At 44.7% G+C, this 24689-nt stretch overlaps 1 protein-coding gene across 3 annotated transcripts in view; it reads left to right on the forward strand.

Moving 5' to 3' along the window:
- The window catches only part of LOC133115308 (deleted in malignant brain tumors 1 protein-like), an 83151-nt gene extending 60058 nt beyond the window's left edge, over nucleotides 1–23093 (forward strand). For 2 of the 3 annotated variants that reach the window (XM_061225151.1, XM_061225155.1), the window contains 5 exons: nucleotides 10177–10488; nucleotides 11108–11209; nucleotides 18625–18696; nucleotides 18994–19198; nucleotides 20223–23093. In XM_061225151.1, coding sequence (XP_061081135.1) covers nucleotides 10177–10488; nucleotides 11108–11209; nucleotides 18625–18696; nucleotides 18994–19163 — 656 coding nt within the window. In that variant the 3' untranslated portion in view covers nucleotides 19164–19198; nucleotides 20223–23093. The remainder of the gene's footprint in view (nucleotides 1–10176; nucleotides 10489–11107; nucleotides 11210–18624; nucleotides 18697–18993; nucleotides 19199–20222) is intronic. The other variant, XM_061225152.1, reaches the window with a different exon arrangement.
- Nucleotides 23094–24689: the final 1596 nt, after the last annotated feature.

Below are 24689 nucleotides of genomic sequence, written 5' to 3' on the forward strand. Positions count from 1 at the left end.
ACCCCTTCCTGGATCTGTGACAGTACTGCGCCAAGGTCCACTTCCGAGACGTCGGTTTGCAGCACAAAGGGTTTCTGTAAATCTGGGGTGATTAGTACAGGTTCCTCCCCCAGGGCTGCTCGTAAGGCCTGGAAGGCTCCGGTGGCGAGGGGGTTCCACTGGACCCGGTTGGGCTGCTCCTTTTTGGTGAGGTCGTGTAGAGGGGCTGGTCGTGCTGTGAACCCAGGGATACATTATCGATAGTACTCCAACAGACCCAGGAATATCCTCACCTGCTTCTTTGTGGCCGGTTGGGGCCAGGTGATGATGCTGTTGACCTTGTTCGACTGGGGCTTCACCCACCCCCTCCCGACTGTGCCCACTTTGCAGGGTTAGCCATCAGCCCGGCCTCCCTCAGTGACATCAGCACGGCTTCGACTCTGCCGACATGACTGTCCCAGTTGGTGCTGTGGATGATGATGCTGTCGAGGTAGGCTGCCGCGTACGTCTGATGGGGCCACAACACCTAGTCCATCAACCGCTGGAACGTGGAACGTGGCCGGGGCCCCGTGCACACCAAAGGGGAGTACCGTATACAGGTAGAGGCCCATGGGGGTCGCAAAGGGCACCTTCTCCCTGGCACAGGGGGTTAGGGGGACTTGCCAGTATCCCTTTGTCAGGTTTAGGGTACTGATGAACTGGGCAGGTCCCAACCGCTCAAGGAGTTAGTCCGATCTTGGCATCTGGTACGCATCACACAGGGAGATGTCGTTCTGCCAGCGGAAGTCATTACAGAACTGCCAGCTCCCATCCGGCTTGGGGACCAGCACCACTGCGCTGGACCAGGTACTGTGGCTTTCTTCAATGACCCCGAGGGCAAACATTTTTGGCACCTCCTCCTGTTTGGCGTGTCGGCATGCTTCCGGGATGCTGTAGGGCCGTAGTTTCACCGTCTTCCCCAGTGCTGATGTCATGTCCGATTAGGTGGGTGCAAGAAGATGTCCCGGTTCCGATCCACCAGTCCACGTAGGGCTTGCATCTGCTGTGAGGTCAGCTGCTCCCTAATCCTAATGTCAGGGATTGGTGGTGGGACACACTGGGCAGAGAGGACTTGGGTCGGAGCCATGGGCAGCTCGTGCCACCTCTTCATCAGGTTGACGTGCTAAATCTGGAGGCCATGTCATTGCCCCGGCTGTCTCACCCGGTAGTTCACCGGCCCCGTGCGCTCCATGACCTCATACGACCCATGCCATCGGGCCAGAAATTTGCACTCGCTGGTGGGGACTAAGATCATTACTTTGTCTCCTGGGACAAATTCTCTCACCTGCGCTCCACGGTTATACAACCTGGCTTGCTCCTGTTGCACCTGTTCCATGTGGGCCCTCATCATGGGCCAGATCTGGGCCATCCGCCGGTCCATTTGCTCCACATGCTCAATCAGGCTGGGGTTTTGGGACGGTTGCTGCTCCCAGGCCTCCTTCGCCAAGTCCAGTAATCCCCAGGGTCGTCTGCTATAGAATAGCTCGAAAGACATGAAGCCCATCGCGCTCTGGGGTACCTCTCGGACAGAAAAGAGGAGATAGGGTTAGAGCTGGTCCCAGTCCTTACCATCGGTATCGATCATCTTCCTCAGCAGGATCCTCAGCAGTTAGGACCCCTGACATGAAACATGTCCCTTGGTCTGTCAGTACTTCCTCTGCTATCCTGACCCAGCTAAAAAGCAGGAACAACTCCTTGGCGACCACCTTTCCTGTCGCGATGCTGAGCAGGATGGCTTCTGGATAGCGGGTCGCGTAGTCTAGGATCACGAGGATATACCGATGTCCCGGGCTGGACTTTGGCAAGGGCCCCAAGATGTCCATCGCAATCCTCCTGAATGTGGGACGAGCAGCTGCTCGACTTCCTCCCCGTCTGTTACAGACGCGATAAAGCAGGTCATGTTTTACCCGGAAGAAGGGATAAGCCAGTGTACTCACCATCCTCTGTGGTTCTCCATTGATGTCTCTGGCATCTCTCCATGCTTGAGCAAACTTTGGCTCATTTAGTTGGGCGATGCCAAAGCGGGTGCGTGCTTCGGCCTCCTTGCCTAGACTGGTTGGGGGGGTACAGCGGGCAGCCCGTCGGGGCCATCGTGGCTTCATCTCCTTTGGAGAGCAGGGCCCCTCATCCCAATAGGTCTGGAACAATGGGCAGTCTCTTCCCATCAACACTGACACCACCCCCACTCTCACCGAGTACGTCCCCCGTAGGGTAATTAGGTCCACTCACACCGTGGGTTATTTCCTGGCGTCCCCATGGATGCATGCCACAGCCACCTTTTCACCCCTCTTCGGTGTCCCACCCCTCCACTTGTACAGGGAATCTGGGGGCCTCCATGCTCTGGTGAGCCTAGCAGGTGGTCAGGTAGGGGTGGGTGGGGCTGCTCGAACCACTGGCAGTGTGCATGGCAGGGCAGTTCCTGGCTAGGTGCCCCTCCTCTCTGCATCTCCATGCAGGCCGTGGTCGCCCCGTCTCTGTTCTGTCCTGGCGATTTGGGTCTGGGTGTGGCGGTGGGCCTATGGTCGTGCGGCCTGGTCATCAACCATCAGGTCACATCCCCTGTGTGACCTGATGGTTTTCGAGGAGGGCCACTAGGAGTTCTACGGAGGCAGGTCCCACCTGGGCGACATACTTTTTGGCCTCTGTCGGTCAGGCGCGGGAGCATCCGTCCAGAACCACCCTCTCCAACAGGGGTGGCCCCTCTCCCTCAGTCAGTTAGGACTCAAGGCGGTGGTTTGGGACCAGGCGGGCTGGAGGCGTCATAGGACCATTCATGGTATCGCTGGGCTCTTGCGGGTAAGCTGAACCTGTAGGTATGCCTCAACATCATCGTCGCCCATCATCTTCGTCAAGACATCTTGTGGGGTTTGTCTCGGTCTGTCGTGTGGAGCTAGGCGACAGAGTTCGGCCACAGCTTCCTGTAGGGCCCGCTGGGACCACCTTGCATCTCGGCCAGGCTAAGGGCGGCAAATCGTCTCCTTCTTCTCTCTTCCCCAGGGGGCATTGCTTCCATTCACTCTCAAGCTCAAGAGTGTCTGTTCATCCACCCAGGCCCACTTTCACAGCATGGCATCAGCTGCCTGCATTCCACGCAAATCAACATATTTACGTAATCAGTGAGGTCGATTACGCCGATGTGTTGGCCAAGCACACATTTTATAACTGGTTTCACCACCTTTAGCAATAATTGCAAGTGTTCATGGTTTCTTCAATAATGAGACGTTGTCAGGGTCCCAAGGCACCAAAGAATCCAAACACCATCACACTAACTTCATCATGTTTCACTTTTGCTATGCTGTTCTTTCGATGAAATGCTGTATTTGTTCCACTAGCAAATCACCCATGTGCTTTTTTCCATTGTCAATGTGTCCTTGGAGGTATTCTGGCAGGCCAGCCACTCCTGGGAAAATCACCAATTGTTCTCCATTTCGTGATAATGGCTCTCACTGTGGTTCGGTGTACTCCCAGAGCCTTGACATGGCTTTTATAACCTTTTCCAGACTGGAGTTTCCTTTGATCATGGCATACCAAAGCCATGTATTTGTTGAAATTAAAGCAGTTCTGCGAAGCAAAGTGGGATAAAATAACTCTAAAATACAAATGAGATGATAGATTTGACCATTTGTAACAGGATGACACCATACATCTCAGATCCTTATCATACAGGTAGGAATAGGTAGAGACAGGTTAGATGAGCATCCCAGGAACTTTATTTTTTGGGAATATCATAACATCTTTGAATAAAATTCAGATTGAGGTAACAATTTTTTCATGGATTCAGATAAAATTCTGCCAATATCACGTCCCATGTGTGTAATGAGAACCGATTGGAACCATTTGCAGACACTAAGATGTAATTGATAATAGGCTTTAATAACAGTTCCACACAAAAAGGTCAATGCATGGCAAAGCAGTTTTGTGGTCATGTCCAGGCAAAGGGTCAGGGTCCAAGCAACCAGAGAAATGTGGAGAAGGCGGGTTGAAGTCCGAAAACAAGCAGAGGTTGAAGCCGGGAGGTCAAGCAGTGGGGGGCTGGAGAACAGGAGGGTAGAAGGGCAGGAGACGGATACAGGAAGCAGAACGACTGGAGCAGGACTGGACAAACACTGAACACAGAACACATAAACAGAAGCAGGTAGGCTTATATGCAACACTAATGAAGAGACAATGAGAAACCGCAACTGCGTTCCTCCGGACCATACCCCTCCCAATCGACTAAGGGAGTTGTAGGCGTACTTTATCCAGGGAAGACAGTTGACCCAGGTAGTGGTGGTCCCCTCAATCAGGCAGTGCAGCCCTTTCCCTAACTCTTGATTGAGCTGTTCATTGCCGTCCATTGGTCTCGGGATGAAACCTGGAAGACAGGTTGGGTGTGGCTCCAATGAGAGTGCAGAAGGCTCGTCAATATCTACTGGCAAGGGGGGGGGGGGGCTGTTGGAGACAAACTCCTGGGGAAGACTATGGAGTTAAAGAAAATGTATGACTAGTAGCAGCAGTCTCCTTGGCGGTGGGAAGTCTGGGTAACACCACAAAATGAATCGCCTTAGAAATGGTCAGATGGTCCCTCAGAAACAGGTAAGCTAGTAACAATATCCAATGTGATATAGGACTAGGGATGATGAAGTAGGTTGAAGAAGGCCACCGGGGCATTGGTTACTGGATTTGGCACAGGCACAAATGTTGCAAACCGCAACAAATTTGGCAGTGTCCTGTTTCATGGTGGACCACCAGAAACGATGGGACAGCATAGCTATAGTGCTGTTGGTTGCAGGGTGGCAGGCGAGACGAGAGGCCTGTGCCCTTGCAAGAACTTGGGAGTGTACGAATTCATGGATATAGAAACAAGCCTCTAATAGTGTTGCTAAGACCTGGTTCAGCAGCAAGAGCCTCCTCCACAACTCTGACAATATCCAGCCTGGCCGGGGGCCACCAAACACCTGGCAGGAAGCACTGACGTTGGACCTGCCTCTTCCTCAGGCAGGGTGTACAGGCAAGACCAAACATCAGGTTTTATGTTTTTAGATCCCGGTTGATAGGACAGGGTGAAATGTAACCCCGCAAAAAAACAGGGACCAACAGGACTAGCGAGGGTTGAGCCTGCGGACTGAATAGAGGTAGGTTGCAATGATCAGTCCACACGAGGAATGGGATGGAGGCTGCTTCTAACCAATGGTGCCACTCCTCAAATGCCATCTTGACCGCTAGTAACTTCGATGCAGTAATTTTTTTCTGCCAAAGAGAGGCAATCATCCTCTGCTCTCTGTGACAGTACAGCCCCCACTCCGGTGTTGGAAGAGTCAATTCCACACCAAACTGCTTACTTGGATCAGGTGGGGACAGGACAGGTGATTGATTAAGTTCCTTGAAGGTCGTGTTAGCTTCCATAGTCCAGTGGAAAAGGGTTTGGTAGATGTGAATGTAGTGAGAACAGTTAGGTTAGCCAATCCGAGGAAGCGTTGAAGTTGTTTGCGGTTTTTTGGTTCAGGCCATTCCTGAACCACTCTCACTTTTTATGAGACCATTTCAAGTTTTCCCTGTGAAATGACAAAACCCAGGAACTGTACAGATGACAAACATGTCCTTCAGGGGTCCTGGAAAAGACTTAGACTCTTGGTAGAACTTAGACTCATGTCCCCAAGCACGTTGTCCATGGCCTGGAAGACCGCCGGAGCATCAGTGAGCCCAAATGGCATTGCCAGGTACTTGTAGTGGCCGGATTGGGTATTGAATGCCATCTTCCACTCGTCCCCCTCTCGGATCTGCACCTAGTGGTAGGCGTTATGAAGATCCAACTTAGTGAAAATGTTGCAGCCTTGCAAGGAGGAGAAAGCTGAAGAGATGAGTGGCAGGGGATTGTGGTTCTTGATGGTGATGTCATTAAGACCACGGTAGTCTATGCAGGGGCATTTCATAATGAGCCATCGTTCTTTTCCACAAAGAAGAATCTAGCTGGCTCCTGCTGGACATGAGGATGGGTAAATGATTCCGGAAGCCAATGATTCGGCGATGTATCTGTCCATAGCTTTGGTCTCAGGAGTGGAAAAAGAACATTGGCTCGGGGGTGAGGTTCCTGGAAGCAGTTTGATGGGGCAGTCATAGGCAAGGTGAGGCAGAATGGAGCAGGATCAGGAGATTGTGCTATTCTAGGCATTTTGGTGAGATTGATTGCCTCCTGCCTCTGAGGTGGCTGGGTACTCATGAAGCTGGCTGCGGAGTTGGCAGGTGGCATTTCGGACTACTGCCTGTTATAACACCCCGAGTCCAGTCAATCTTTGGGTTATGTTTGCAAGCCGTGGTGATCCTGGCACAAAGGATCTAATGGGGTAGCCCAGGTGTGTGTCTACTAAACTAGTAGGTGTGGTCCTCGGATTGCCCTGCCTCCTTCCCGCAAAGCAAGCTGCACCTGGCACGACATCTGAAACCATTCTGTGTGAAAAATAATAGAGGAAATCAGGAAGGGGGCAAATACTTTTTCACTGCACTGTATATACTTAAAGCATACTTAACCCTCTGGGGTCGGCACTGTCACTGGGAACACCGACACAATCAGATCAACTTTTCTTTCTATTTGGATGACTAACTTTGTGAGATTTTACCATACAGATGCGACAAACATATTGAGAGAAACCTTAGATTGATAATATTAATAGTTTTAAACATTTTAAATTTGATGAATAAGACCACTGTGATTTCTTCATTATTAATATATGAGTTTCGCTCCATGTGAATACTGGCCCAAACTTGATGTACTCCAGTATCCTTAGAGAATTAACTTACAAAAAAAGTAGTGCATGAGGGTGAATGTACTGTTGGAACTGGATCCAATTACATTTAAAAATAAAAATGTTTTTACAGCATTATTATTAAAATGAAGATATCAAAGTATGTGTAACATTGCTGCAATTTTCCTTGTTTCACTCCAACAGCTTACCTTCTGACTGTCAGTTTACCGGCAGGTAAGAGGAGTCTCTAAACTGATCATTCATTTTAGAGTGCAGTCCTCTCTACGAGCACCTGGTGGTTGAGCTGCACGTTCACGCCTGTTCTCAGTTCTGGTTCCTCAGTGGTGGAATGACTTGCCTACCACTGTCAGGACAGCAGAATCCCTCCCCCTATTTTGACACAGACTAAAAACACACCTTTTCAAACTGTACCTTAGTCCTCCATCTTGATTTCCCCCGGCCCCCTTTCTGACATCCCTATCCCTCCTGTCTAGCCCCCCAAAAAATAAAATAAAATAAAATAATAGCACTTATGACGACTATATGTTTAGAACAACACTTCATGTGTATTTTACTAGTTATGTATGTCATGCTTGAACTTGTGGAAGAACCTATGCACTTGTAAATCGCTTTGGATTAAAAGCGTCTGCCAAATGACAAAAATGTAAAAATGTAAATGTAATGTAATGTCTCTTGTTAGTGCACGCCAAGATTTCCAGTGTCCAGTCTGTTGCTCCGCTTCTCTCTGTGACTTTTAGATGGGGCTCAGATCAGACTAGTCAATGGGAATGGATCGTGCTCTGGGAGAGTGGAGGTCTATCACAGTGGCCAGTGGGGAACCGTGTGTGATGATGGCTGGGCTATGTATGATGCTGCAGTGGTCTGCAGGGAGCTGGGCTGTGGCACAGCTGTGTGTCCACTCATCGCCCTCACGGATGCGGACCAGGTGGTGGGCATTGCGGAGATTGAGCTTGGTAAAGTACTGGCATCTTAGTAGTGAAGAGAAGGCTGAGGAGATGAGTGGGATGGGGTAGCGGTTCTTGATGGTGATGTTGTTGAGCCCACGGTAGTTGATACAAGGTTGTAGGGACTTGTCCTTTTCTACACAAAGTAGAACCCAGATGAGGATGAGGGATGGATCAGACCGGCAGCCAGGGAGTCCCCAATGTACTACTCCATGGAGAGGATCTCTGGGACTGACAGGGAGAAGAGACGACCTCTAGGAGGAGTGGGGCCGGGGTACAGCTCAATGACACAGTCATAGGAGCGGTTAGGAGGCAGGGAGCAGGGATTTGCTGAAGACCTGTCCAACACCGTGGTAGACAGGTGGGGTCTCGGGAGCATCAGGAACGGACTCGGGCTGGTTGGAGGCAAACTGGAGGCAGGACATCGGTGACAGTTGGGGCTCCAGCCCGTGATGGTTCCCCGGACCCAGTCAACTTGGGGGTTCTATTGGAGGAGTCAGGGTCTGCCCAACACCACAGAAACCAGGGGAGACTTCACATTGTAGAAGGTGATCTCCTCCTGGTGGTTGCCTGAGATCCGCAGCCAAACTGGGGAGGTGTCCACTGCAGTCAAGGGAGCGGAAGTGAGCAGCTAAAATGGCTGCCTTGCAGACATCACTGTGGGATGGAATGTGCCAAATGTGAAATCATTTTCTTACACAATGCAAATAAAATACACTGATCAGCAACCATCTGCTTAAACCAGTTCTTCATTATTAAAAATGCTTGAAACTGTATACACTTATCAATAAACACGTAATATTTAATCATATGATATCCGTACTTAGATACTTACAAAAGCAGATCATCATAATATCAAGTTTAATTTTTAAATTAAAATGGAGGGGGGGGGGGTGTTGTGTGCGTGCTTTGTTATTGAAATTGTCATGGCGGTTGGGACAGAGGAACCAAAAGCAGCAGCTCTGGACTAGGGAGTAGACAATTGCACAGAATCAGGAGATGTAGAGATACGGAGAGACAGATGCAAATACTTAGCTGAAACTAAGCAAGTAATCAGTGATAGAATAGGGAGGCGGAGTTACAGAACAGAATTGAAACTGGAGATGCGTTCATAAGTTAGTTACGTGATTTAAATTACAAATACTCAAAACTAGTGAAGGTTAGTTGGTTAGTTTGATGAACATATTAGTGTGTTAGTTGGGATTAGTATATTAGTGCTATGTACAAACATGAAATGGAGAGAAAGCAGGAAGTAAGGAATGCAAGATTGGAAGAAAGGTTGAACCCCGGAACTACCGTAAACACCCTAATAGTGGGGCATGCAGACAGGGGAGTGACTCAGGCTCGTAAACATTCAGACACAGACATCACAGGGGAAGACGAGCGCAAAGACTAATGAATATAAACAGAACACCAGACATTCATGTGAAAAATAATAAATTACAAGAATAACGATAATAAACAATGATAAACTAACAGACAGAACTCAGGAACATAACAGAAATATCTTGGTACGTACTGGTGTTCAGGATGACGTCTATCTGAACAGATGCTCCAGGACCTGTAGAATTTTTCATATGTAGCAAGAAATAAAGACCTCCTGTCATATTTTAAAATACATGGCATCTAATCCTAAATCAATTTCACCCTTCTTCCCTCTGTTGGAATTACATGGTACTGCATGTGGTGAAGTCTATGTTGGAATACATCCCATGCATTTTTAAATATGGAGGGTCTTTATTTTAATTTTTTTAATTCTATAGACATGATTATGAACACCAGTTCATACCAAGACATTTAAATAACAAAACAAATGCACTATTAATTATTTATGAATATGTTTCATAAAGCATTCCCAAGGTGTCGAAAAAGGTCTCCAAAAAGGATTACTCACCCTAATGAACCTGCATCACCTCCTTAATATTTTCAGCTTCAGAAGCTTCAGTATCTGGACGTGAATTCAGCTCTCCTGCCAGCACACTGCCACCTCTCACTGTCATAGGTAAGGAGCCAAACCTGACCATGTGTCTTCATTTAATTTAACCTGTTTGAGTGAGAGCCTGTCAATGCAATCTTTAACCATTATTTTATCAATGTTGTTTAACCGGGGCAATATGTGCCCTATTAGTGTAAAGAATCACTCCGTTGGACTGGATTTTACTGTTATCAACTGCACACATCACTTAGCCCTTATCAATTGAAATGCCATAGGCCAAGCCAAAAGAACATCCCCGTAGACCTAAATGTTAAATGGTAATTCTGCTGACGTCAAGTTTATTAATAGTCCTTATTTCCTTGTTAATAATACATTAGTACAGATTCCTGCTGGCAGAAGTTGGCGACATGTTTGCAAACCAACATTAATATGGAGATTTTCTGCAATTGGTCTAAAATATCACATGGGTTGCTGTGTTGGATGCATTCACTGAACTGTGTAAGATCCTCTTCAGTATTTTCTTATGTCCTGTTAGGTTTCCAGATCAGACTTGTCAGTGGGAATGGAAGGTGCTCTGGAAGAGTGGAGGTCTATCACAGTGGCCAGTGGGGAACCGTGTGTGATGATGACTGGGATATGAATGATGCTGCAGTGGTCTGCAGGGAGCTGGGCTGTGGCACAGCTGTGTGTGCTCCAGGTAGAGCCCGGTTTGGCCAGGGGACTGAAGGAATTTGGATGGATGATGTTGGCTGTACAGGCAGTGAATCTTCACTCTCACAGTGCTCACACAGACGGTTTGGAATTCCCAACTGTGGTCATGGAGAGGATGCAGGTGTTGTCTGCTCAGGTAAGGGACTTATAATGTCTTTTATTGGGATACTCATTTTAAGGATGACATCACTACATTCAGACAAATTTACAGTGCTGACGTCAAGCTTATTAATAGCCCTTACATCCTTGATAATAATAATAATAACATTTTTGACTTTCAGTAATTAAGCTAGAGTGAGGTATATGTTTGTTCTCTAAGGAAAAAATCCCAAGTGTACCCTGAAAGGTACAATAATGTTTTATTTGGGTACTAATAAGTGCCTTTTCAAGCAAACATGGTATATGAATTATTAAAGCCTGGAAGAGTGGAGGTATATCACAGTGGCCAGTGGGGAACCATGTGTGATGATGGCTGGGCTATGTATGATGCTGCAGTGATGTGCTGGGAGCTGGGCTGTGGCACAGCTGAGTTTGCTACAGGTGGAGCCCAGTTTGGCCAGGGGACTGAAGGAATTTGGATGGATGAAGTTAGCTGTACAGGCAGTGAACCTTCACTCTTGATCATGGGCCAGAACTTCACCATCAACTGCTCCACTGTGCCACAGTACCCAGGAGATTCTACCTCAGCTTCACAGGGTCCAATGTAACTGAGGCATAGTTTGCTGTCAATAATTCTATCTCCTTCATATTTTCAGCCGCAGATGTTTCCCACCAGGGGGACTGTGTGTATGAGACCACAGTATCTGGATATGAATTCAGCTCTCCTGCCAGCACACCGCTGCCTCTCACTGTCACAGGTAGGAAGCCAACAGTTACTCTGGGCCTCATTCACTTTTCTTCAGTTCTTCTTACTTGTTCTTGATAAAAGTTCCTCCAAAAAACAAAAGATTTTGTGTATCCCAGGCGTGGACGAATGGTAATTGTTTGTTAATAGAATGCGTACACTTCTTCATGTTGATTTGTAATGTAAACATTCTAGCAATCCCATAAAAGGTATGCCGCCTTTAGGGGCTTCTGCAAACGTCAGCCATTCCATGCTCTCCGCAAAAACGTATCTTCACCTCATATGCATGGTCTCTAAAGATGCAATCTCTTCTCAAGGCACAATTAGCCAAGTAATCCAAAAGCAACAAATGTATCAGGATTATAGAAGGTATAGTTTTTGGAATTGAGTCTTTATTATAATAAAGGCAGGTCAACAGAATCAGCAGGGATAAGTTTGTATATAAAAGTCCAGACAATGGGTGCAAATCATAGTCGTGGTCACAAGTGAAGGGTCAAAAACAAACAGGCAAATCAGACAGAATTGGTATCCAGAAGGCAAAGTCGAAAAACAGAAACAGGTCAATATACAGCGGTTCAGTACAAGACAGACGGGATAAACAAAACGCGGAAGTCCGAAAAAGGTACCGGGTATCATTCAGAATTAAATGCTGGAAAGTACATTCCAATCTGGTGATGTACTGAACAAACAGCGGGGACATGACAACTGGTTTCATCTGTGAAACATGAAACACCGGATGGATGTCGCATAGGGGAGGTGGGAGGCAAAGTCTGACTGCAGAGGGGGTGAGAATATGGGTGATGGTGAAGGGGCCAATGGAAACATAGGTGGCTTATAGCCCAGGCAGCAGGCGAATGGAGATAACCTAGTGGAGGAGATGGGCAAAGAGTTATAGGCGTACTCAATCCAGGATAGGTTTCCACCTGGGAGGCCGGTGATTTCTCCATCATGCAGCAGAGTGTCATCTCTAGCTCCTTGTTGAAACGCTCCATCTGCCAATTGGTCTGGGGGTGGAAGCCGGACAATAGCTGTGGTTTGGCACCAATGAGTTGGCAGAAGGCCTACCAAAAATAACTGGAGAATTGAGGGCGTTGATCCAAGGTTACCTCCAGGGGAAGGCCGTGCAGGCGGAACACATGAAGGACTAAGAGTTCAGCCATCTCTTTAGATGAAGGAAGCTTGGGTAGGGTGATGAAGTGCCCACATTTGGAGAACCGGTCTCCCGCTATCAGGACAACGGACATTCCCTTGGCGACAGTGACAAAGTTCAAGGCCATGTGGGACCACAGGCAACAGGGAACAGGCAGAGGTTGGAGGAGTACTTCAGGGATGTTTCAGGGATGAAGAGACGGCTGGCCAAAGTGTTGTCAGTGGTGTCCCTCTCAAGCAGATGATGCCACTCCTCAAAGGCCAACTTCACTGCCAGGAGTTCCTGGTTGTCGATACTGTAGTTCCTTTCCTTGGGAGAGAGTCGGTGAGAGAAGGGTGGACCTTCTTGTCCAGGGACTGCTGGGACAGCACAGCTCCAACCCCAGTGTCCACCTGGGTCCCCGGAGGTGTCCACCTGGAGGGTGAAGGCGGAGTTGGCGGTGGGTGTCCAGCGGAAGGTGACCTTGCTGGAGGTCAAGGCTGACAAGAGAGCGGCGACAGAGCTGTAGTTACGGATGAACCTCCTGTAAAAATTGGCAAACCCAAGGAAGCATTGGAGCGCCTTGTGGTTCGTAGGAGGGGGCCAATTAGCTACAGCAGAGGTCTTTTCCCAATCTATATTGAGCTGCCCCCAGGAGACGACAAGGATGAGGAATTGGATGGAGAGTTGCTGAAACTCACACTGCTAGGCCTTGACAAAGAGACAATTCTCCAGGAGGCGACGGAGCACTTGGCGGACGTGGTGATGTGTTCCTCCAAGGTAGCAGAAAAGAAGAGGATATTGTCCAGGTAAACAAATATGAAGCGGGTGATCATGTCCCGGAGGACATCGTTGATAAGGTTCTGGAAGACAGCTGGAGCATTGATGAGCCCAAACGGCATCACAAGGTATTTGTAGTGGCTGCTCAGGGTGTTGAAAGCCTTCTTTCACTCATCGCCCTCACGGATGCGGACCAGGTGGTGGGCATTGTGGAGATTGAGCTTGGTAAAGTACTGGCATCTTAGTAGTGAAGAGAAGGCTGAGGAGATGAGTGGGATGGGGTAGCGGTTCTTGATGGTGATGTTGTTGAGCCCACGGTAGTTGATACAAGGTTGTAGGGACTTGTCCTTTTCTACACAAAGTTGTCGTGAGCCACGGACCCCTTGCCGAGCTCAGACCTCACGTTCCCACGAGCAGTACCCCACGAGGAGGTGTCTCGGGGACGAACTCAAGTACTCCGAACGTCCTGGAGCCCTGGTAAGTTCTACTGAACTTCCAGCCCAGTCTCGAAGTGAAGGGTGTGATGCAAATCTGGTAATTGATGTCCTGTATTCAATGTATTCCTCTAAAGACTCTTTATCACATATGATTATAGTAAGATATACTTTATTATAATCAATCAAAAGAATAGAGTTATGCAGATTACAGTGTACATATCATCTTTTGCAGTTTGCTAATCACATGCAAGTTACATATACCCCTCTTAGCTCTTTCTAAATTACCTTTCCACCACGATGTTTAAAAATCAAGGTACACCCCTCCAATATCCATCCTCCTCTTTGGCCTTTACCTTATCTTATGGCTCCCCCTTCACGGAGATAAAAGCTACTGAACTTCCATTAATACAATGGGTACGAACACCCCTAAAGTCTACTACTTATTTATATCGTATATAGTATCTTTCTAAAAAATAAAAGACATAAAAATAAAAGGAAACTTATAATGTATTACTTCTATGTATTACTTTTCCTACTTCTACAAGTAATATAGATTATAATTACCACTCATGCCCTAAATATAGCCATCTCGTTTTCTGCGGGATTTGATCCCTCCTCCTTGCTGTTGATGAGCTCTTTGAACAGCTGCATTGGTTTGGGAATCTGGGGCAGGATCAGGACCCAGACTTTCGAAAGACGTGACTTTGCACTTCGTACTTCTCCTGCCTGTTGTCTGGGATGTGCACTGGTATTTCTTCGAACACGTCGGGGGTTTTGCGGTGCAGCCGCAGCATATGCCTCTCCTCACTGACACTGAGGTTAGGGGGGGAGGCTTCAGGTTCTTACGTGGGTCCAGCAGGAAGGTGTTCTGTAGCGTGGAGGAACCCCGCGTCCCGTCTGTTGGCCTCCAGGTGCAGTTCACGGCTCCAAGCATGTTGTGAAAGCCCTTTAACTCTTTCACCAGCTTTTCTGTATGATGAGGGATGCGCGTGAACACCTCTTCGTCATCAGTCCTGCTGTCACAACTCTTGGGCTGAGTCCGCACCGCGTACGTCACTCCTCTCTCCATATCCATATCCTGGAGTGGCGCGCAGAGGGAGCGCGCCACTCCAGCTTGACTACAGCTGTCTTGTGTTGCTCTCTCTTCACCAGCTCGTAGATATCTTCTGAAGCCAAATTCTGGGATCCTGCTCTAAGGTCTAAAAGCTTATTCCTTATATATCTTTTTTGCATACAAAAGTGTACCTTTTTTGATAAGAAATGCCCCCATTATGTCAAGCGGGAAGACATTTATCTCTTATATAACCTGTTTTTTAATGACCATATTAATTATTTCTGTTTTTCCAATTGTCATTTTCTCATACCTCAAAAGAACTGTCCCCAATATTTTATTTCATGGGCCCCTCTGGTTTGGGAATTTCCACCATCTTAATATACGAGTGGAAAAACACTAGCCCTTATGTTGTTTTTAATGAACCTATTCATCACTGGTGTCTGTGTCAGTTTCATAATCTCCCCTTGACTTCCTCCAAACTTTGATCTCATGCAAGCCAGACGTTAAAGCCTGCCACCATCTCAACACCCTCTTCAGGTGCCCCTTTTTGTGGCGCCTTAAGGGATCTACAAAGGACATCCAGCCAATAGCTGAGTGTAAATCATCCGCCATTAATCATTAATTTTCTTTCGGTATTGACATCCCTTCCGTTTTCCTTATTTTTGTTTTTCTTTAGCCAGGCATTGTGCCCCTCCCCTGTAGGGTTGGGGTATTCTCAGTCAGAACTTTAACTTTAACTTTAACTTTGCTCCTTAAAACCCTAAATCTAAGTCCCCCGACTTCAGACTCCTCTACTGACAAGTATGGCTGCTCATTCTCTGAACCACATATTTTTCTTCTTACGGGCGTTCTTACTACCACCTCGATGGCGTGTGCGAGGGGTTAACAATGCATTCCTTTCTAACCCATCCCCCGTCAATCTCTCATCAGGGGGGCCTAGGGCCGGGTCCTCGACAAAGTAGAACCCAGATGAGGATGAGGGATGGATCAGACCGGCAGCCAGGGAGTCCCCAATGTACTTCTCCATGGAGAGGATCTCTGGGACTGACAGGGAGAAGAGACGACCTCTAGGAGGAGTGGGGCCGGGGTACAGCTCAATGACACAGTCATAGGAGCGGTTAGGAGGCAGGGAGCAGGGATTTGCTGAAGACCTGTCCAACATCGTGGTAGACAGGTGGGGTCTCGGGAGCATCAGGAACGGACTCGGGCTGGTTGGAGGCAAACTGGAGGCAGGACATCGGTGACAGTTGGGGCTCCAGCCCGTGATGGTTCCCCGGACCCAGTCAACTTGGGGGTTCTATTGGAGGAGTCAGGGTCTGCCCAACACCACAGAAACCAGGGGAGACTTCACAATGTAGAAGGTGATCTCCTCCTGGTGGTTGCCTGAGATCTGCAGCCAAACTGGGGAGGTGTCCACTGCAGTCAAGGGAGCGGAAGTGAGCAGCTAAAATGGCTGCCTTGCAGACATCACTGTGGGATGGAATGTGCCAAATGTGAAATCATTTTCTTACGCAATGCAAATAAAATACACTGATCAGCAACCATCTGCTTAAACCAGTTCTTCATTATTAAAAATGCTTGAAACTGTATACACTTATCAATAAACACGTAATATTTAATCATATGATATCCGTACTTAGATACTTACAAAAGCAGATCATCATAATATCAAGTTTAATTTTTAAATTAAAATGGAGGGGGGGGGGGGTGTTGTGTGCGTGCTTTGTTATTGAAATCGTCATGGCTGGGGGGACAAGGGCTCGGGACTCAAAGCAGAACAAGACAAACAAGCAAGGTGCAACCGAAAGGGTCAGGTATAAATACACAGTGGAATGAGACAAACTAGGCGGGGCATGGGAGTGAGGGTGGTCTAACAAATAAACATCAGGTGAGTACATGAAAGGGTAATAGCACAATAATGAGGGGGAATACAAACGGCTCTGGACTAGGGAGTAGACAATTGCACAGAATCAGGAGATGTAGAGATACGGAGAGACAGGTGCGAATACTTTGCTGAAACTAAGCAAGTAATCAGTGAAAGAATAGGGAGGCAGAGTTACAGAACAGAATTGAAACTGGAGATGCGTTAATAAGTTAGTTACGTGATTTAAATTACAAATACCCAAAACTAGTGAATGTTAGGTGGTTAATTTGATGAACATATTAGTGTGTTAGTATAATTAGTACTGTACAAAGTCTATGTTAGTTGGGATTAGTATATTAGTCCTATGTACAAACATGAAATGGAGAGAAACCAGGAAGTAAGGAATGCAAGATTGGAAGAAAGGTTGAACCCCGGAACTACACCCTAATAACACCCTAACTAACAGACAGAACTCAGGAACATAACAGAAATATCTTGGTACGTACTGGTGTTCAGGATGACGTCTATCTGAACAGATGCTCCAGGACCTGTAGAATTTTTCATATGTAGCAAGAAATAAAGACCTCCTGTCATATTTTAAAATGCATGGCTTCTAATCCTAAATCAATTTCACCCTTCTTCCCTCCGTTGGAATTACATGGTACTGCATGTGGTGAAGTCTATGTTGGAATACATCCCATGCATTTTTAAATATGGAGGGTCTTTATTTTTATTTTTTTAAATTCTATAGACATGATTATGAACACCAGTTCATACCAAGACATTTAAATAACAAAACAAATGCACTATTAAGTGTTTATAGACACTTAATACAGTTTATACTGTTCAAAGCATTTTAATCATGAAAAAACTGGTTTAAGCAGGTGGTTTTAATGTTATGACTGATATGTGTATAGGTGTATGTTTTTGGCTTGTTGTACTTCCATTAACAGAACTTCAATATCCGCTTCAGAGAAGCTTTTTTCTTTTTTCGACTATCTCTTTAAAAAGCCGAAATTCCATATATGGTGTTTTAGGGGCGTGTCATGGCATAAGTTAAATGTGGTGTTTTACTGCCACCTTGTGGTTTCTTTTGAAATAAGAAAAGTTCTCAGGAAATGTGATGGTTCTTAATTTGATATGTTTTACTGGTCAAGAGTTCAAGCCAAAACAGGAAGTAACTTGCAATTGTTCAACTTGCAATCATACAAAACACGCTGTTTGGTAGAAATCATAAACTCTTCTAAAAGACGTTCTTGCCTTGAGAAGGCTTTGCTTGTAAGTATTAATAATGAAACTATATTTACGAGTTGCAGTGTGTTGTGTAGTGTGACGTTAAATGTTCGTTTGAAAAGCGTAGCGTCGTGTGATAGGAAAACGTGTTGCAATACTGAATGCGCTAGCATCTATAGCTAACAGTTGCTGCTTATGTATTTTTGAATAACGTGGTGGTATATGCTAGCTGTGCCTGTATTTCTGTTAGTACAGCTTCATGATATGTAACACAAGAAAATGGGGGATATATTTTGATGTATACTCCTTTGTTTATTTGCAGTTTTACAAAGAAAAGAAAAGAGAAAATGTAATGGAAATTATTTGAATGAAGATTAAAGTAAAGCAAAGAAAATATACTTCTGCATCGGACTTTCATTGGATAGCCTAGCCTGATGTTAGCTGTCTGTCTAGTTGGGCAAACGAGCGCGCAATAAGGACAGAACAGGGCGTCAGTTCATGCTAATAAATCGTTTGATTTATGATTACTTGGTATTGATCAGCATACACACGTGGATATGAATAAAAAGACTTTCATGAATACGGAAACGTTGTTATTTCGTGAGGCCCAATGTGTTTACAAGATTTAGTAAAGATATCAACAGGCATTCAAATTCAGTTTTCCCCAAACTGCACCCAGATGTCCTCAAGTGTGCCCAAATTTCTCCAAATACAAAATATCTGCATATCGTCCAGACACATTCATGATCAGAAAAGCATACTTTTCTATAAAACCTGCCTTTTCCTACAAAATGTAAAGAAAATTAACCTTAACATGTGTATTCACATATATGAGAATATGTTTCATAACGCATTCCCAAGGTGTCGAAAAAGGTCTCCAAAAAGGATTACTCACCCTAATGAACCTGCATCACCTCCTTAATATTTTCAGCTTCAGAAGCTTCAGTATCTGGATGTGAATTCAGCTCTCCTGCCAGCACACTGCCACCTCTCACTGTCATAGGTAAGGAGCCAAACCTGACCATGTGTCTTCATTTAATTTAACCTGTTTGAGTGAAAGCCTATAGGGACAATATGTGCCCTATTCGTGGAACAAATCCCTTAGTTGGAGTGAATTTTACCCATATCTCTTAGCCCTTATCAATTGAAATGCAAAAGGAAATGCCAAAAGAACATCCCAATCAACCTAAATGTTAAAATACAATACAAATCAATACTGTAATATTGGATGTGATACTTCTAAATGGATACAGTCCTCAAGCAGAACCCTGTAATTCACGTAGACTCTCCTCTTCCTCAGCCTCCCTGTCCCTGGCAAACAAGTTAAGATTGTCAGCAGTTTTGCTGCTTCCGGTACTGCTGCCAATTATCCTCTTCCTGGCGTTTCGAAAGAGAAGACACAGCCCTGAAGAATTTCAGCTGAATGTCAGAATGTCAGAATGTCATCAGACAGTCAGCAGAGAATATTAGTGCCTCAAAACAGAGGAACACATACAGTACAGTCTGTAAGTATTTGGACAGTAGTACAATGTATGTTCTTTTGGCTCTGTATCCAAGCACATTCAATATGAAATTAAATAATGAATATTAGGTTTAAGTATAGACTGTCACCTTTAATTTGAGGGTATTTACATCCATATCAAGGCAATCCGTGTAGGAATTACATAACTTTTTATACAGAGGCCCCACATTTTATGGGGCCAAGAGTAATTGAACAGTTGGCTTCTCAGCTGTTTCTGATTAGTCAGGTATACTCAATTGCTTCCTTCGTGCAGGTATGAGAAAGCTCTAAGTGCCTAAATTAAATGTTCTTTGTCAACAAGTGTACCAATGACAGTCAAGGAAGTTGTTATGAGGCTGAGAAATAAAATTTAAAAAACTGTCACAGACATAGGCCAAACAATAGGCTTACCAAAAGAAACAGTTTGAAACATAATTAAGAAGAGAGAGCTCTGGTGAGCCCAGTAATTGCAATGGGTCTGCTATGCCAAGGAAGACCTCTACAGTTGATGGCAGAATAATTCACACCATAATGTATAAAACCCCCCAAACCCTATCCTATAGATCAGAAACCCGTCTTGGTTGCTCGGTTGCATTTGCAGTTGCTAAGAAAGAAGGTATTGTGGACAGAAAGACCAAGATTGACTTGACGGCAAGAGCAAAGTGTGGACACGAAAAGGAATTGACCAAGAACCAAAGCAGCCCCCTCATCTGTGAAACATGGTGGTGGGGGTGTTATAGTATGGCCATGTACAGCAGCCAGTTGCTGGCTTACTTTCCTTCATTGATAATGTAACACTTGATAGCAGCAGAATGAATTCTGAAGTGTATTCATCAAGTTAAATAAAATGCCTCCAAACCCATTGGACGGTGCTTCATCCCACAGCAAGGTAATCATCCCAAACATAAACCAGTGCTCTCTTTCTTCTTAATGATGTTCCAAACAGTCTGTTTCAGTTAGCCTATTGTTGGGCCTATGTACTTGAAAGTTTTATGTCTCTGACTGGTTTTATTTTGTTTATTTTTCAGTCTGTCACGTGCAAGCGTCCCTGATCGCCTAGGAATTATGGTCCAGGGCTAGAGACAGCACAGCTTGGAAGGTGTGATGGTGCTTCTTTAATAGCACATAAAACAGGGTACAATTGGCCACCAAATTGGAAATCGTAAAAGAAATGTAAAAAATATATCATAATAAAACAAAAGAACACAAATTGTACCGCTGTCCAAATACTTACAGACTGCACAGAACATCTGACGTGTACTTACCTTGTAGAACCCAGGGGTACTAGGCAGGGTGGTCCCCTCTCTCCGGTATTATTTGCTATTGCTACTGAGCCATTGTCAATCTGCTTCCACACAAGTCATAGGGTAAAGCGCATTGTTAGAACCCGAAAAGAGCTAAACATTTCTTTATATGCTGATGATGTGGTCATCTACATCTCTGACCCTTTTGCCAGTCTTCCTCATGCGCTTTGCATTTTAGATCAATTTAATGTCTTTTCAGGCTACAAATGAAACATGAAGAACAAGGAGTTTTTCCCCATACATCCGAAGGCTGTATCTCTGCCACCCTTACGTTTTCCTTTTAAGCTAACCTCAACTCAGTTTGGCTACCTGGGAGTTAAAATAACACGCTAAAACTTTAAATACAACTTCATTACTCTATTGGAGCAAACTAAGCAGGATTTCACCAGATCAGTCAAATACCATGGCATTTTCTTTTGCTCGACTGGAAGATAGAAGGTATTCTCTTCTCTCACATACACATAATGAGCCTCATTTACCAAACGTGAGCCCAACCAAATTCCCCCTCAATTCTTCGGAAATGCATTTGCACAAATGATGTGGGATTTATCTAAGTTTTCGGATGTCAGTTTTTTCGTAGGAGCCAAACAAACTTCTTGAGTGGTCTCAGCTGTTCGTATTGTGCACGGAAATCAAAGCACACAGTTGTAAAGTGTGCTTTGTGCATTTATTATTCCATTCATTTATATTTTATTTTATTTTGAGTGGCAAAATTATTTTAATAGCCAATTGAATATCATTTTCACATTTTTCACATCATACAGGATTCAACATTAAAATTAAATCCTGATTAGTTAATGCTTAATTGGAGTATAATATAAATTCCATAAAACAGGTAAAAAGTTAAATAAGTAGGGCAGAGCCTACAAGTCTAAGAGTTTGCTATAAATGGGGCGTACCCTGCTTACACTGTCGTTCCTATCTGGCCTCTCTTTACATTTAGTCGAAATCTATTGCTTTAGCCTATTAGAAGATTTGGGGCATAGCGTATCCTACTTCGGAAAGAGCGCATATTCAAAGACCGAGACAATTTCTTTCTCACAGAAGAGACAATAATGGCGAGTTCAAGTTCAAACATCATGGTATAGAAGTGGCATGGCATGTGGCTGATGTGCTTCATTTGTTAATGAGTTTCGTTTTTTTACCTCGCATTAAATTTCAGAGGTTGACGTGAACTGATTTTTCCAGTCAGAAGGTGGTAATGACGATATGACGTGAACGCAGCATTACTCTCTTTAGATTAGATGCATGGCTTACTTCCAGAACATGGTCAGGTGCTTTCCGTCCTCAGCTTCTTGTGGACTCGCCCAGGACCGTGAAAATATATCGATCCTTGATCACCCCAGTCTGTAACATCACTCCTATAATTTTATAACTTTGCCTCCAGTTTTATGTCAAACCATTTTTTTACAAAAACAGCAATATCTCAGATGCATAGGCCAATGCAGTATTCCAGTTCTATGTGGCGCATATGTAGTTTATGAAGCCTATATAAACAACAGTAGGCTAAGTACCAATGTTTAGATGTTAGTTTGGATGAAAAGAAGGAAGCCTGCACACTGATATGCTCCTTACACACCTTTATCGTAGACAATGTTTCAATCTCAGAGGATCTTCGTGAGGTTTGGCACATTGCTTTATGCTTATCCACGAGGACAATAAGCTTAATTTCCTTGTGCTTTTTGAGCAGAATAAACAATGAACAATAAAGGTGAGTTCAAGTTCAAGTTTATTACAAGAAAACATCATGGCATAGAAGATGTTAATCCTAAATAAGTTTTAGATACATGTTCACAAAGAGAAGTTACAAAGTAGCTGTAGCACACAGTCATATAATAATAAAAAAATTAATGTGGAGGCTACACAGTATTTTTTCTCTGCCATCTTTTTAAATTGCCTGAAATTAATTTCCATGGTCCTTATACGTAGGGGGTGTTCATTTATGAATGTAATGAACTTGAAAATGACATTCACAGTCACACACCGACCCCTGATATTTCTGAGAGGAACTCCCCCTTTCCGGCCCTGTTGGCGGAACAGGGCTGGAGAGCAAACCTACCTGACTGGGACCTGGGGAAAGGAGAGATGACAGGAATGGGAAGGAAACACATGGAGGGAACTAGTAATCAGACTTTGACAGCCTCGATGGACACCCGCACCCGCAGACCAACCAGGAGGGCCAGAAGGCGGGGTTTGCACTTTGAGAACGTTTCATAGGTTCCAATACACTTGGTAAAGTGGAGAAAAGTATTTGGATCCAATTACGTATTTGGCCCGCATCTGTTATTTTTGAAGTGTAATGTTGATCAGTGTGCCCAAGTGAGATACCAATGGAGAGGTAATCAGGAAGTGGGAGTTATACTAGTTGATTTTGTATCATTTTATATGTATAACTCAATGCCAATATTAATCTGATTTTAAAGATATGTTTTTTTAAGACCATATATATTGTCTTCAAATTCTAGCTTTTTCAATTTGTTTAAATGTACGTGAACACAAATTATTGTTATGGCTTATTGATCACATTGTTATGCTTTATATTGTTGGTTAAACAAAATAAATTCACAAGTGGACAATCACCTGTCATTCACATCACCGTACAGTGTGGAAATTCCCTTTGTGGCAGTTTTAGCCCCTTAAGTCTCACCAGGATAATATAACTTTTGAAAGTGTTAGAACTCACGGTTCTATCTGTATAACCTATTGTAAGACAAGCATGCTTTAGCGACAGCAGTTCCTTATTTTGTGATATGTGGGTGGCAAATCAAATGTCGGGGGACCTCGTCTTCTCTGCATTTTGGAAATCGATTTTTATGGCAAGGGTTCCGAAGGGTTCTGGAACAAGAAGTGCTCACGTACAAACTTCTCTGACCAGTTTTGGTAATCCTGTTGCACAGTAAAGGCTTGATCTCCATCCGTGAGCAAAAAATACATTATAACTTGAGCTGAACCTAGAACCGGCTAGTGGTATGGTATTGAAGTAACAACTGAGAAGCATGTTAGCTAATGACATTCGTTTCCAATGGTGTATAGTTTGTTAGGCTTTCATCAAACAACAAAGCATTTTTTTGCCTGCATAACGAAACCGTAGAATTTTTAATATGCATGTTGGGACTGTTACACTTCAGCCAAAACTGTTCTCTATTTTATGGTCAAAAAGGTTGACGTCTAAATAGAGGACTTCAGGAATCTGTCATCTCTCTAGCCTCTCAAGTATTCTTGAGTGAATATTTCTGAGGAAGACAGTGAAAACACCTGGCTCCACAATAGAGGGCATTTTCATCGTCATGACCCCATTTTATATCTATTAAACACTATTCCATAAACCTGATCATACACATTTAGGCCTTGTGCCTGATGAACAAGACAGAGCCTAACAGGTGCACATCAAATATAGTAATGAGCCAATCACTGCTCTTTCTTCAGCATCAAAGTTGAGGGGAAAAATGAAACCTCAATGAGAGCCACAAAAAAAACTGTCCATTGTACAAAAACCTAGATAGTCATCTGTTGCATAAAAAAATAACCAGTCGACAGCCAACCTACTTGTGATGAAACGTGTACAGTAATTAGTGTCACAACAAACTGGTTAAGATATAACAATACATCAACAAACTTGCTGCACGACTTACTTCCATGCTACACAGACCGCGGTCTGTGGGACTCGCGCTTAATTTGGGTTGCTGTCTCGGCTGGTAGGCACTTGTGCAAAATGGGAAACGGTAAAGCGTACCACCTACGCAAAGTTGTTCAATGAACAGAAGCTGACCTCGTAGTTTAACTGTAACATTTTGCTATTGAGCAAAATAACAGGAGTAATTCAGTGTTAAGTGGCATGTTCCATTTCTCTCACGCTGTTGTAACCTGCCGAAGCTTGTTAGCTACCTAACGCTAGCGCATATTAATCAGCTACATTCTTAAGCCTCACATATTAAATTCTTAAGCCTCACTTAATAGTTTTGACTGCTACAATACTACAATAAAACACACAAGGTGGAGCGTAATTTATTGACAGTCAAACGCCATTTCAAATAATAAATGTAACGGTTTACACAAACAGCACAACTTTTATTTTCGAGCATTATTAAGACTAGGCTATTCACCAACATGTTGCTGAGTGAATGTACTTTTCCCTCAGAAACAGTTTTGATACGCATATCTTTAGAGGATACTTTTGATTGGATAATGTAT

The sequence above is a fragment of the Conger conger genome, chromosome 16 (assembly GCF_963514075.1).
Source record: "Conger conger chromosome 16, fConCon1.1, whole genome shotgun sequence".
Classification (NCBI taxonomy): Eukaryota; Metazoa; Chordata; class Actinopteri; order Anguilliformes; family Congridae; genus Conger; species Conger conger.